General features: G+C 32.1%; 1 protein-coding gene across 6 annotated transcripts in view; it reads left to right on the top strand.

Annotated features, from left to right (window-relative positions):
• The window catches only part of LOC139499630 (uncharacterized), a 73,345-nt gene that overhangs the window by 19,589 nt on the left and 37,771 nt on the right, over positions 1–15,985 (top strand). For all 6 annotated transcript variants that reach the window (XM_071288378.1, XM_071288379.1, XM_071288376.1 and 3 more), the window contains 13 exons: positions 2,084–2,317; positions 2,536–2,610; positions 3,184–3,384; positions 5,373–5,597; positions 6,148–6,309; positions 7,683–7,907; positions 9,308–9,460; positions 10,564–10,794; positions 12,151–12,246; positions 12,812–12,922; positions 13,197–13,307; positions 14,443–14,569; positions 15,120–15,239. In XM_071288378.1, the coding sequence (XP_071144479.1) occupies positions 2,084–2,317; positions 2,536–2,610; positions 3,184–3,384; positions 5,373–5,597; positions 6,148–6,309; positions 7,683–7,907; positions 9,308–9,460; positions 10,564–10,794; positions 12,151–12,246; positions 12,812–12,922; positions 13,197–13,307; positions 14,443–14,569; positions 15,120–15,239 (2,071 nt within the window). The remainder of the gene's footprint in view (positions 1–2,083; positions 2,318–2,535; positions 2,611–3,183; positions 3,385–5,372; positions 5,598–6,147; positions 6,310–7,682; positions 7,908–9,307; positions 9,461–10,563; positions 10,795–12,150; positions 12,247–12,811; positions 12,923–13,196; positions 13,308–14,442; positions 14,570–15,119; positions 15,240–15,985) is intronic.

Consider the following 15,985-nt stretch of genomic DNA (forward strand, 5'->3'; position numbering starts at 1 on the left):
AAAACATCTTTACTCATAGATACCAGACAAATCTATTGTCAGTGGTAAGTTGTGTAAACCTTAGGGGGCCTCATTAGGGAAAACTTCTCTACTCATAGATACTAGACAGATATATGTCAGCGGTAAGTTGTGTAAACCTTAGGGGGCCTCATTAGGGAAAACATGTTTACTCATAGATACCAGACAGATTTATGTCAGCGGTAAGTTGTGTAAACCTTAGGGGGCCTCATTAGGGAAAACATCTTTACTCATAGATACCAGACAAATCTATGTAAGCGGTAAGTTATGTAAACCTCAGGGGCCTCATTATCTAAATATTGTAAATTCAGGAAATACTGTGGTTTCATTATTATTTGTTGAATATAGAAAAGAAGATGTGGTTTGATTGCCAATGAGACAACTCTCCACAAGAGACCAAGTGACACAGAAATGTACAGCTATAGGTCAGCGTATGGCTTTCAACAATGAGCAAAGCACATACTGCATAGTCAGCTATAAGAGGATACCAATTTTCATGGATTTGGTGGTGAACCACGAAATTAAATGTTCAAGGAATAGCTAATTTTTTATCGGCTTGTGTGCAGTCTTTTGCAAAACCATGAAATTAATTATCCATGAACATGTAAGTTTTCCTTAATCCACAAAAGTGAATGAATCCACAGTAATATATTGTAATTATGAAGGTACATATACAAAGGGATCAACATTGAAGTTCATAAAACTCATTTTTCTATTTTCTGGTGTAATGATATGCTAAAACATCCTCAAACTTTATGTTAAAATTAAATTGGCGGGAATGTTGTTTAAAAGGAATTACATTGATGAATGCACACATGAGATATTTGATTTTATCATATACTTAGCATTGATATGATAGCTTTTGCATATGTGTAATGAGCGGAAGTACACAAGCCATAATTTCCCACCCGGGCTGATAACCCATATCAGGGACGTCTCGTGCAAAAACCCATAACAGTGCTTCTTGTGCAAGTTACTTCCGGTGTTTCTGGTATTGATTGTTTACTTTTCCATTGTGACGTCAGATATTTTTATGACGACGTCAAAATTTACGGTAACTTTTGTTGGGATAGTTTAGTACTTGCTAACAAATGCCATTGACAATTAAGAATCATTGTATAGTACAACAAACATGGAGTAATAATGATCATAAAACTCTTCCAAATTTTCAATGTTTCGAAAGGCCTCTATAGGAAATGTTACCATACATATATATGGAGGTAGTGATGCTGTTGTTGGACAATTATGGTATATTTCATTCATAATTTAACTTCTTTATAAAGTTTTTGACTATTTTAGTTATTGCATTTGTTTATTTGCCTTACATAAAACTATTGTCGGAAGTATATGATAAAGCGATTAATACATGGCCTTTTCCATATCAGCCTGGGTATCATCCCTCGGCCCATATCAGCACCTCGACTCCATCTCGGGCTGATATGGGGGTCTCGGGGTGATACCCAGGCTGATATGGTAAAGGCCATGTATTAATCTCTATGTATAATTAAAAAATAACTGTTTCATGGCATGCTTTACTCTGTAGTTTAACATGGGTATATAGGCATTATATTATATTTGTCAATATCTTTTGTATAAGTATTACTAAATTGAATTCAAATTTCAAAAATTATTTTTATTCAAATACTATATAGATTTGAACATTTCAAGGCCTACATTTGCAATATGGTAGAACAGAGGCACTCAGTTTTCTCTGTGAAAATAAGCCACTTAATTAACACAGTATTAGATACCAACACCAAGTTTTCCATCATAGGGGAAAAACCATCAACAAAATTAGTAAAGTACTAAAAATTTTGCTTTAAATTTCTAAGTTTTAACAAATGACTTTCTTAAAATTCTTGCCTTTTTAGTAGCTGCAGATCCAAATATTAAAGAATCTTAGAGGAATGGTTCTGCAGCAACAATAACAATAAGACTTTGTAAACAATAGAAATGAATTATTAATCTAATCAGCTCCAAAAAAAGTTGATCAGTGCAAGCAAATATGAAAGTTATAGATTTTTTTGTTTTTTCATGCATTTTTTGTGTACATTGTATTTTTCAGCTAAATGTATATCATTGGATTTTAATGTGTGTTCATCATTTTATAATGCAACAAGTTTCCCGAACTTTTATAAACATAAAACTTATGCGGATGCAGTGACCTACTTCCAGAATGATTTACAGCCCGTGATTGACAGTGGTTGTTCTAGTCTGACCTCATTATTCCTTTGTGGTCTTAATTTTCCAAGTTGTAACAAAGCAAGACAATTACTACCATGTAGAAGTGTTTGTCAGCGTAAGTATGATTAGTGATATCCATTAATTTCTTTGAGTGATTTACCATACATCCAATGATTTAACATAAATAGGAAACAACAACATAAGTTCAGCTTACTATTGTACAACTTCCAAAAACTAAAGACAAGCTTGTACTATAATTATTAAACATTCCATTAAAGATATGTCTTTGAAATTTTGTAGAATTAATAATAACACTGACATTTTATATTTCAGAATACAAAACAGAATGTTCAGCCTCCATTGATTGTTCTCAGTTTGAGGATTCTACTGATCGTAACATATGTCTAAGTAAGTTTGGATTTTATATATACATTATTATTTTTATAATAGAAAACAATGTGAAAACCTATAATTGCATCTTTGTAGATGGGTCTAAATATAGCACATTTAACAACAATTTCCAAAAGACCAAAAAAGTGAAAAAGTATATATAATTTTGTATATTCAACTTGTTTGATTTGTTTAGATAGATAGATATAAACTGTAAGTAGCCCAAATGATCAACAAGATAAGATCTACAAGACTACAAACAAGCCATTTTGTCCAAATCTTAAATCTACATTTATTGTTCTCCCTTTAATGGTGATTTTTGATTCAGCCATGCTTGAAGTATGTGTCCACTCTCAATTACGAGATAGTGAAAAATTCTAAGTTGCAGAAATGTCATGAATATAATAATATATTTATAATGCTTGCAGAAACTTGATACACCATTTTAATCATTAAATGCCTACTTTTGAGATGTTATTTGTCCTTAAATTAAGAAAACATTGGGCAAACAACTTGTTTATTTTAGATAAACACTTGCATAATATAGTTCCTTAGTAAATTGAAATTTATATTTGTTTTTATTAACTGTAGCCATGCCCACATCAACAACAACAGAACAAACAACTGCCATGACAACAGAAGCCACAACAACTACCATGACAACAGAATCTACAACTACCATGACAACAGAAGCCACAACAACTACCATGACAACAGATCCTACAACTACCATGACAACTACAGAAGAGACGACAACAGTAACAACAGAACCAATATCAACAACACCAAAAGGTTTGCACTGAATTATCAGTTATTTGGTTGAAATGAATGTAAGATAATCATTGATCAGGGGAGGAGATAAGGTAAATTGGAAAACAAATATGACAAAAGAACAACCAACAAAAACCACTGAATATCATGACTAAAAATAGATACGAATATAGAATGAGTCAAAGTTATACATGTTTAGTACTCAACACTCCTGATTATCTGGGACAATGGTGTTAAGGCACAACATAAAAATATACTAAAAATCAGCTGTAAATTCCTTGATTGATCAAACTAGCACAAAGCACAAAAAAACAACTGCTGGTTTCCTCGTTTGAATGGTTTTACACTAGTCATATGTTTTGGGATCCTTTAAAGCTCCCTATTGAAGACCATACCTTGACCTATAATGGTTTACTTTTACAAATTGTGACTTGGACGGACAGTTGTCTCATTAGCACTCATACCACATTTTCTTATATCTGTTTAGTACATAAAGTTTCGATCTGAGAGTAATAAAAATTACTGAAAGCTAGGTCAAGTCCAATAAGAATTGTGAATAAATCTTGGTCTAAATATAGTGAATATAACTTCTGGCTTCCTCCAGTTAAGAGTCAACAAAAAGACACATTTTATTTTTAATGGCATACAAGATTGGAATATGTTTGCAATTAATGTTAAAAGAATCAAGAAAATAAAGGAATTCAAAATTAGCGTCAAAGATCACTTGACCAAAAGTTATAGTGTGGCTTCATCAGACTCCTTTTTATATTATTAATCATATTTTTATATAAATTAATTTTATATGAATTTTTATGTCATATTAATTTGTGTGTTATCTTTTTTTGTATGTTGAAACTATAAGCCGTTTACATGAAGGGACCCCATTGGAAACAAGCTTTAGAGATTTTATCGGTTATCCCTGATAAGATATCAGCAAATTTTTTCATACACTTTAGGATACTGCACTCATAATAATGCCAATATATTTTACCATATATGTGTTAGTATTGTCTTTATGTACCGTATATATTGTGTATTGTAATTAAGGAAGGACTAATATATTTTCTGTCTATGAAGAAATAACATTAAAAATTTGGTGCACACTGAATAACGGGCGTAGCGGGTTATTTGACAGTGTGCACCACATTTTTTATGTTATTTCGAATAGACAGAAAAATTATTACAGTCATTTCTTATTATTTAATTCTAAATTCCATTTTAAACCGTAGAAACCCATGAAAAAACATTGATGACGTCACGGTCACATGACTAAATTATGTCTATGGGCTCATAACAAAATAACGTCAGCCAATCAGAAGACGCCTGACATCCAAAATTAAATTATTTATAAATATGCTTGATATCTTATTATACATGTTATATAAATTTAAAACATTATTATTATTATTTAAGAAATAATTCTTTCATGCCATGCTCTATGCTCATTTTAACATGGGTAGGCATTATATTTGTTAATATCTTAATACCGAGCGTTAGCGAGGTATTAAATGTTTACAAATATAATGCCTAATTGCCTACCCATGTTAAAATGAGCATAGAGCATGGCATGATAGAATTATTTCGATTCTAATAGGAATATTTTAAACTTTTGTACTTCGAAGCAGACCTATAGTAGACGCTCCAAATGTCGCCACTTTGATTTGATGAACAAAAATGTTATAGAAAAATCAACAGTTTATCAATAAAAAAAGAACAGAAACATTTAAACTTACTTTTAGAATGTTTTTATTTAATTTCGTAGCGAGCAACACCAACAAAAATGTCTATTTTGATCTCTGGCGTTGTTCAAAATCCATCTGACGTTGCAATTTCAATTGTGACGTCAATCACTTGCAGCCCATGTTTTATTCCAATTAGAACATGGCTTTGTACCCAAAGCTAAAGAAGAACGTCATATTAGAATATTATATAACATACAATAGTATCTGAAATGGTGTATCATAACCATGATTACTGTATAGTATGAAATCAATATTTTTTATTTCTAGCACTTTGTGAAGATGTACAAGCAGTTCAGTGTCAAGGAGTTGGTATAAACCAGACAACATTTCCTAATCATTTTGACCAGAATTCTCAGTTTGAAGCGTTGCTGGTTTTTAATGATTTCATCAATGATACATGTTCAGAGAATGCTACCTTGTTTTACTGTGCAGCATTATTCCCCAGGTGTGACAAAGGTGCATTAGAAAAACCATGCAAGGATTTGTGTTTAGGTAATATTATATGAAATTGAGATTGGAAATGGTCAATGTGCCAAAGAGACAACAACCCGACCATAGAGCAGACAACAGCACCAACAGGTCTTCATTGCAACGAGAAATTACCACATGTTTGTGAGATCTCAACCCTCCCCTTATACCTCTAGCCAATGCAGAAAATTAAACGCATAACAATACGCACATTAAAAGGGTGAGCAGGAAATGCTCTACATATCGCAGACCTTGTGTTGCTCATGTTCATAAGCGGATGTCACATTCAAAGAATTGTGAACTGGATAGTACTTGCAACAATTGAAAAAGCTTCTTTATTATATGACGCATTCAAAAACTCCTTTGAAATAGGCAATAAGTATATTAGAATATTTATATACATTAAGTATATAAATGTATAGATATAGGAAGATTAGGTGTGAGTGCCAATGAGACAACTCTCCATCCAAATAACAATTTGTAAAAGTATATTTTTATATATGAATGTATTTAAGAATAATTACATATTGTTGAAGCTTTTAAAGATTTCGTCAAAAATAATTTATTTTATCAGCTGCCATGAGAGAATGTGGTGACAATGCGTTACAGCTTTTTACCGAGAAAGACTGTAACCTGTTTAACGATCGATACTGTGTTCGTCCATTACCCTCACCTCCAACACCAACAGAAACATCAACAACACGATCAACAACCTTAGAAACTACCACTTCTACAGGTAAGGCCATAAAAAAACTTATCATAGATGCAACGATTGAAATTTTGTATTTCAACAGATGCTCGTTATGTACAGTTGGGTGCAGACCAAGCATTACATAAATTAAACGCAAGTTAACGCGGCGTGCACATATTTCGTTAGTTGACTTTAAATTTCGTGTTTACTAGTAAACGCCCGTTTACTTCATTTACGTTAACGCGGTCAAAATGGAAATTTATAATGTCTACTCGAGTAAACGCGCGTTTACTCTGTGTCCGTTTAGTCAGTAGTAAACGGCCGTTTACTTCAGATTTCACTAGTTTAATTTTACGTGCACGTAAAAGTTTACTACAGATTTCTTAATTGTATTTTTACATGCACTTGAGAGTAAACGCGCGTTTACTTTTCGCGTTAACTAATTGTGTATATTATAAAATAATTGTCGGATGCATTTGTACATTTATTTAGTTGTTGAAATGACTTAATATTTTACGTATATGTGTTTTGAACCTTAACAATCAAAAATACTTTTTATTAGAAATATAAACATTTATTAATTGCAAAAAAAGTCAGTTCCAAAAACTTTTAACAGCGGATTTTCTATTTTTCTGTTCAAAATTTACATGTACAAATATCGACTCACAATTAAACTGGCATATTTAAAAAAAAAAAATTTTCAATAAATTAATTAAAGAAGTGTCATTTCATTAAATGCAATCGTCAATATGTTGATCGAAAATGGACAGATGGATATTTTGATGTACCTTATCATGTGATATATTAGGTCAGTGTATCAAGGATACGAGTACAATCTACGTTAACGTGCGTTTACTACAAACAGTAAACGGGCGTTTACTTTTTTTTACAAAAATAGAAGATACGCCTCTTTCGCGTTAACTCAACGAAACGAGAAAGTAAACGCCCGTTTACTCTTTACAAAATTAGAAGACACACGGTTTTCGCGTTAACGCGGAGGTAAACGCGAAAGTAAACGCCCGTTTACTATTTATGTCTACTAAAATTTCGTAGTTAACGCAGAGTTAACGCGGCGTGTACATGAAGTGCACGCGAGTAAACGCCGCGTCAACTTTTTAGGCCCGTTTACATGTAATGCTTGGTCTGCACCCAACTGTATAGAAAAGACACATCAGTGACACTCAAATAAAAAAAAGTTAATTCAGGATGTGAATTCAAAATAATTTATTTGTAAAGAAGAGCATATCTTGTTATAAAATTAAATTGACAATGGTTAAATGATGGATTATACTTGAATATATAGATTCCGTCTACTACTTACAATAAAAAATTCAAAGAATGCTCACAAAATTCTATATTAAGAAGTTAATACAAACGTTTCTTTTATGTCATGATATGACCATTATGTTTACTTGTAGAGAAGTGTGAAGCTGTACAAGCCAATGTCTGTCATCCAGTTGGTTTAACTAAGACAACCTTTCCTAATTTCTACAGCCAAAACAGCCAGGATGAAGCTCTAAAGACATTTAATAGTTATATCAATGATACCTGTTCAGCTAATGCTACGCTGTTTTATTGTTCGTCATTTTTCCCACATTGTGATCAGGGACACAAACAGAATCCATGTAAAAGTCTGTGTTTAGGTAAAAGATAATGGATAACTGTAGATCTTTGTGGATTGAGGAACAATTGTATTTTCTGGGATGTTGAATTTGTACCAAAGTTGTAGTTGTGCCAAAGTCAAAAACTTGATTTGTGGAATATTAAAATTTATGATTTACCTATACAATCGAAATCAATGCAAATTGGTATCTCCTATCAATAGTAGGTATATCATCAATGAAAGTAAAACAAAAGACTCCAAAATTAGTATCCACTAAGCATATATTAAGGGGCTCGCGGGTCCAAATCATTTTTTTTTCTTAATATAGGATATCACTATATTTTTCTATTATAAAATGAACTTTATCTTATACTTAATAGAAAAAAAAAATTAAAAAAATGGGGTCACCGTTCATTTACGCTCAAAATCTGCCTTCGAAAGAAGCATACATTTTTGTAAAAGATCATTTTTTCTGTTGAACTGATAGGAGAAAAAGAGGTAATATCGAAATAAAAAAAAGAACTAAATTACAGAAATCGCTAAAATTTTACTATAGTTTTGTTTAAGTACAGCTTATTTGAAAACAATAATAAAAAATATAGGTCACTGATGAGTTAAAAAAGATATTTGAATTTTAATGCCAAAAAATGCCAAAAAAATTTTGCAACCAAAGGGAGATAATTTGGAGCTTTTTCAGTGATACAAAAGTCATCTGGGGCCAATACGAATTGATTTATTTGAATTATTTTTGAACCATATGATAAAGTAACAACTAATAAAGTATTAAATAAAATTTGTAATGAAAAAATAAATGTTTGATTTTTTTCTGAAATTTTTATACCTGCGAGCCTCCTTAAAGAATTTTGAAGGAAGTGCAAAGACTGGTCTGTTGGGAGTTGAAAAGGTGTTATAGTTTTTGGTATATAAATTTAAGAAAATGTGGTATGAGTGCCAATGAGACATTTCTCTCCATCCAAGTGATAACTTGTAAAAGAAAAACCATTATAGGTCAAAGTATGGTCTTCAACAAGGAGGCTAAGCTCACTGAAGAGCAAAATATAAAGGGCCCTAAAAAACCAGTTAAACTGCAAAACTAACTGTCTAATCTATATAAAAAACGAGAAACAAAAAACACTTGAGAATTATGAAACTTACAAAAACACTTATGCCATGGTGTGGCTTTGTCAGTTTATTTTCAATCTATGAGTTTGACTGTCTCTCTGGTATGTTTCGTCCCTCTTTTATGCATTGTAGTGGACTGTTACTGTTTGATCTAGCACATTAAAAATCTTTCTTCTGTTGTCAGTTGATTAGTAAGCAGGATTAATCTTTAAATTACATTAACATGTTCTTTTCCTGAAATAAATGTAATATTTGAAGCAGAATGTTAAATACCAACACATTTAGCCATCATTTTTAATTTTTATTTTCGTTTTATAGCTGCTTTAAAAGAATGTGGTTCTGATGTGCGACTTGCCAGTCAGGAAAGCTGTAACAGTGGTTTCTATCCAGAACTGGACTGTGTAGAACCACTTCCTTCACCAATACCAACACAGGTATCCACCACACCATCAACAACAACTCAAACAACAGGTAAATGTAAAATATTGGGTCAATGTCAGAAATATATCAACTTTTTATGCCCCACCTACGATAGTAGAGGGGCATTATGTTTTCTGCTCTGTGGGTCCATTCGTCCGTCTGTACGTCCGTTCGTCTGTCCGTTTGTCCCGCTTAAGGTTAAAGTTTTTGGTCAAGGTAGTTTTTGATGAAGCTGATGTCCAATCAATTTGAAACTTAGTACATTTGTTGCTCATGATATGATCTTTCTAATTTTAAGGCCAAATTAGACTTTTGACCCCAATTTTACGGTCCACTGAACATAGAAAATGAAAATGGGAGTTTCAGGTAAAATTTTTTGGTCAAGGTAGTTTTTGATGAAGTTGAAGTCCAATCAACTTTAAACTTAGTACACATGTTCCCTATGGTATGATCATTTTTATTTTAATGCCAAATTAGATTTTTTACCAAATTTCACGGTCCAATGAACATGCAAAATGATAGTGTGAGTGGGGCATCTGTGTACGGTGGACACATTCTTGTTTGTATGTGGCTTAGAAACTATGAAGAGCCTATTTGTCTTATATTATCTTTATACTGGAACTAAGATTTGCTTCAACTCAATATATTTTACAGATGTCAAACTTATTTTCCATCCCATAATTAGCCCCTTTTTTAGAAGAAAAGTGATGTGACAATACTGATATGAAATCAGCATTGCACAAAGTAACATTTTTCACTCTATGTTTTAAATGAAGACAACAAGAAATGTGCTAGCTGCAGTATCAATACCAGTTACCAAACAATTCAATGAATCTACAGTTCTATAAAGAGTAGACGTCTGCTTGTATTATATTTATATCTAGTCTGGACCATGTTTGATTTAATTTTCTGGCATTCAGATCATTTGGTGCAAAAAGTGAGATAAGTTAGAGTTGAGTTATGGAACTCTTAAGTAGACTATACGTGTAATATGTAACATGTGTCAAATGACTGAAAAAGTTATTTCTTGTGTTTGTTCTTTTTTGAAGTACAGTATTTTGAAAAATTAAAACTTTTGGCCAGAAAATATTTTTGTTATTTTATACACTTTACTAGAAATTAACAAGAAGCTGGTTATTTTCTTTCTTTTCTAGATTTGTGTGAAAAAGTGGCGTATAAAGAATGTCAACAGTTCAGTAACTCCACGTTATTCCCTGGTATGTGGAGCAGCACAAACCATACTATGGCCGTCCAGGTTATGGCAGCATACCAATTTATTGTAGATATGCAATGCTCAAGTCATGCACTGAAGTTTTTCTGTAGTGGAGCATTCCATCATTGTGATAAAGGGGTTAAAAAACTTCCATGTCGTAGCTTGTGTGAAGGTGAGTGTAATGGGGGGAGGGTTGTAGTGGAGCATTTCATCATTGTGATAAAGGGGTTAAAAAGCTTCCATGTCGTAGCTTGTGTGAAGGTGAGTGTAATGGGGGGAGGGTTGTAGTGGAGCATTTCATCATTGTGATAAAGGGGTTAAAAAGCTTCCATGTCGTAGCTTATGTGAAGGTGAGTGTGATGGGGGGAGGGGTGTAGTGGAGCACTTCATCATTGTGATTAAAGGGTTAAAAAGCTTCCATGTCGTAGCTTATGTGAAGGTGAATGTAATTGGGGGAGGGGTGTAGTGGAGCATTTCATCATTGTGATAAATGTGTTAAAAAGCTTCAGTGTCGTAGCTTATGTGAAGGTGAGTGTAATTGGGGAGGGGTGTAGTGGAGCATTTCATCATTGTGATAAATGTATTAAAAAGCTTCCGTGTCGTAGCTTGTGTGAAGGTGAGTGTAATTGGGGGAGGGGTGTAGTGGAGCATTTCATCATTGTGATAAATGTGTTAAAAAGCTTCAGTGTCGTAGCTTGTGTGAAGGTGAGTGTAATTGGGGGAGGGGTGTAGTGGAGCATTTCATCATTGTGATAAATGTGTTAAAAAGCTTCCATGTCGTAGCTTGTGTGAAGGTGAGTGTAATTGGGGGAGGGGTGTAGTGGAGCATTTCATCATTGTGATAAATGTGTTAAAAAGCTTCCATGTCGTAGCTTGTGTGAAGGTGAGTGTAGAAGGGGGCATTTACTGTGGATTTGTTGAATTTAGTGGGTACTAATATTTTGGAGGATTGAGGAAAACTCACTTTTTCATAGATATCTTATTTCGTGGTCTCACCAAAGTCTGCATTTAAGTCTATGACAAATTTGTAAATCGTTGGAACATTTAAATTCATGGTTCACCAGCATCTACAAAATCCTGAAAAATTGATATCCAACGAAAAAATAATGAATCCACAGTATACATGTATATACTATTTTTATTATGAGTTTAGAATTGATGACCTTGAAAATTGACACCCAAGAACCAAAAAAAATGACCACATTAAATCAATAAGAAATTTATTTTGTAAAGTATAAAGCATTTATCAGTTAGGTTTTATCATCCAGAAGCAGTTTTCAAAACTTGTTGAATCCTGATCCTGGCAAGATAAGTTTGATTCCTATCCAAAGTGACTTAATAGATTGCTTGTTTTCCTGCAGAAGGTCTCTCCTGATACCAGTTATCCAACAATAATACTTAACTGCCATGATATTGCAATGAGTTATGAAAGTGGCATTAAACACCAGTAACCAATAGAACAATCTTATTTAATTAATAGCTTTGAAAACTTGAAATTATCTCTGACAAATTGAGGTTATATTTTCAGTGGTTGAGAAGGACTGTCAATTCCTAGGCTTTTTTAATTGTACTTATCTGCCAGAAACTGATTGTGTTCCCATGGATACAGAAACACAGCTGCCAAGTAAGTATTTTAGTAATATAATGAATTAAAGGAGATACAGGTATATGTCAATTCTTTGTCTGTGAGACAGTAACCGAAAAAAAAAAAGTAATATAAAGGTCCTCCATAATATACAGATGTTAACAATAATTTAAGACTAAGAAAGTGGTTAATGCATTGTACATACAAATGTACCTGTATATAAAAATAGCTGCAAAAATTATATAATATTTTGTTATTCTGCAAACACTGAATGATATGATATCACCATAAAATATCTTGTTGTCTATTGTCTATCAGAATTTTATACATGACCGAATAAAAATTACTGACTGAGGTGTTGTATACCTTTAAATAATGCTTGCATTTATTTTATTGTCATTGGGAAAAATGTACAAAGAAAGCAGAGTAATTATTTCAATTTTAGGAATTGTTGCACAAAAAAAAAAAATTCTTTTAAAATATGAGTTTATTCATATTTCCATGACCTTTCCCTTGGCAATTTTAACAATTATAAAAGCATTGAAATTGTTGACAGTAATATTTGCTGTGATAGCCGTTGTATATTAAAGTTTTTATTTTCTAGATTGTACATTAACTGGACAACAGACGTGTCCTGACGGCTCCTGTATTATGTCCGAGTGGTTGTGTGACGGAGAGGCTGATTGTTCAGACAAATGGGATGAACAAAATTGTAGTAAGTGGGTTTTTTCCATCTTTTTTTTAGAATTTTCAAATCAATTCAAATGCCATTAAAGTTTTTCACTTCAAATTACTGTTTATAAAATTAACAGTTTCCAAAAATCTGTGGTTTATATGCCTATGAGGCACTGGTAGGCAACATCATACAATTAATTGCCTAATTGACCCATTTTAATTCTAACTGTTCTGAATAGTCTTGTCATGTGTATTTGTTGCAGTGGCAAGTATTAAATTTATTTGACAAAGTTCTAACCTATTTTTTTTTGTAGCAAAATGTTCTGCTGATCAGTTTACCTGTCAAGATGGAACTTGCATAGCTGGATCTAAAAGATGTGATACAGTGGCAGCATGTCCTGACAAATCAGATGAAAGAGATTGTGGTGAGTTATCTCTCTTGACAAATTAATTAAACAAAATCTGGAAAGTTGGCTATCCTGATAAATTAGATGAAAGATATTATGTTTACAGTAATCAGTAATATGATGAATTGATCTGTTGTGTATTATTTTCTCTAAGGAATCAGATCGATGAAGTTATTTATTACCTGCCCTAACACATGTTGTGAGTTATTTCTCTTGATAATTTAAGTAGAATTAGTGAGACTGTGTTGAGCTCTCAGATGATAGATAAAGTAGTTAATTATCTCCCCTTACATATCAGTAATTATGAGTTATCTCTCTTGAATAGTAGAATAAATGAGATTGTGTTTAGATATTTCCTCTGAGGAAACAGATAATTGATGAAATAGTTAATTATCTCCCCTTGTCACGAAAAAAGAAGTTCCTTCAGTAATCACAATATAATGTTCCAAATGGAAAAAAGTATTCTTGAATAATATTTCCACTGGAATGAATATTGCAGTATAATGTTCTAATGAAATAAATGGTATAGAATATTTGTTCCAACAGGAACAGTTATTATGACATTGTTTATAACAAAGTTTCTAGAGGAATATTTGTTAGGTAGAACACCCTAACAGATCAGATTAAACAGATTGTTGGGAGTTACTTCCCTGAAAAGTAAAAATAAATGAGATTGCAATGGGTTATCTCCCCTTATAATAATTTATTGTATGCGTTATGAACAGTGATAAATACCATTGCTCCAAAGAGGTATTTTAATTTAATAAAAAAATGGAGTGAGATAGAAAAATAACAATATGTTAAAAAAAAAATCTTACACTAGAAGTTCTCTACTGTAAACCAATGAAAATATCACAAGAATGTATTTTGTAATACAATTCAGTGAACCAAAGATACAGCTATAAATTCTTTAGGTATTGTAATATCTAACTTGTATACCATGGGTATGCTTGCTTGTATTAATGAATTAATAAAAAGATAAAATCAGTACTTTTTGTATTTTTATAAATAGTTGAAGGTGCTCTATGCATCAACACATTTCAATAAAAAAAAGTATCTGCAATACTTTCAAAAGTTGTCCTCCCGATCATTAGAAAAATATTCAGTATCATTTGTCTACTAGTTTATTCTTTTGTGTTTTTTCTATTTGTAGTCCGTCTGAATGAGCAAGTACCTGGTGTATTGATGGTCAATTATAAAGACTACCACGTACCTTTATGTTATGACAGTTGGTCAGACACATTCGGTTATTATACATGTACATATGTTCTTGGCAACCAGTAAGTAAACAACATTTAATTTAATTATTTTTTAGATATCTATTTTAAAATTCAAACCTTAAAGCAACAGTCATTTGATTGTGCTATTAATCATGCATTATGTATTATTCAGCATATTCAATGAATTTAACTCTGTGAAAATTAAAACCAGGGTAAATCATACTACATACCATGATTTCAAAATTTTGTTGAATTTAATTAAAAGGTTGCAAATATTTGTCTGTTGTTTTTGCAAAAGCGTCACACTCAATTTTTGACCATCAGTAACAACAATACTATCTGCTGATCATAAAAGCTTTAACTTCACACTTCAAAATTGCTTGTTGCTTGATGATATAAGGTAATACAAAGCATATATAAGGTCTTTCAAATACAAAATTCAGCTTAATACCAAAAGTATAAACGAGTTTTTAAAAGAAATTAACAGAAAAATCGTCAAAGATTCAGAGAAACAGAAATATCGTCAAAGATTCAGAGAAACAGAAAAATCATCAAAGATTCAGAGAAGCATATTTTCTATGTAAAACTAATTAACATTCATTTTTTTCAGAAACTTTACGTCGTCTTCTGGTGTAGATTTTCCAGCCAGGACATATGCACATCTTGTAATGGGGGTACCAGAGAATGAACCAGGTGCATATCCTTCACAATTTGGTTACTTAGTTGCAAAGTAAGTTTTGTTTTAGATAGAAAAAAAATATTCTGAAACCACTCTTTATTTTCTTTTATTATGTGGTTTATGAAAACAATAACTTTTAACACTAAAAGATATTTTCTATCATTTTATTAGTTTGTAATGTTTGAAATCTACACATGTGACAATATTTTCTAGATATCAGAAAATGCAGGTCAATAAGACTTAGAAACAATATATATATTCACTATGTCTTGCATTGTCAGAAAATATCAAATTTATTTGTAAAAGCTAAGTAGAATCAGGACAATTTTTGGAAAATGACGCAGTCATTGTTCCATTACTGCCGACCTGAACTTCATAACATTTCTCTGCCTACCGCGCTTGGTTTCGTATTTACTATTTTCCATACAAACTGGAATCTGCTTGTGTTATCTTTATGCATGATCATAGTGTAGTTATCAGCCAGGAACCAGTTTACACTCGGTTTCATAATTTACTATACAAACAAACTGGTTCCTGCTTGTATTCCACTACACTCGAACAAAGTGTTGTAGTTTGACGGGAACCAGTTTAGAATTTGTAAACTACAAAACGTAATCGGTTATTGTTCATTCCGTTTTGGTGTTTCATACCGACTTATATGGTTTGAATAAGCTTAAGACCCTTCAAACATTAATGTGATAGGTATATTAAAGACTGTTTTACAAAAGGATGGAACTGTTTTACTTTCAAAGTCGTACTATAGTGATATCTGTCATGTACGGATTTCCACTCTCACC

Source organism: Mytilus edulis, chromosome 12 (genome assembly GCF_963676685.1).
Source record: "Mytilus edulis chromosome 12, xbMytEdul2.2, whole genome shotgun sequence".
Taxonomy (NCBI): domain Eukaryota; kingdom Metazoa; phylum Mollusca; class Bivalvia; order Mytilida; family Mytilidae; genus Mytilus; species Mytilus edulis.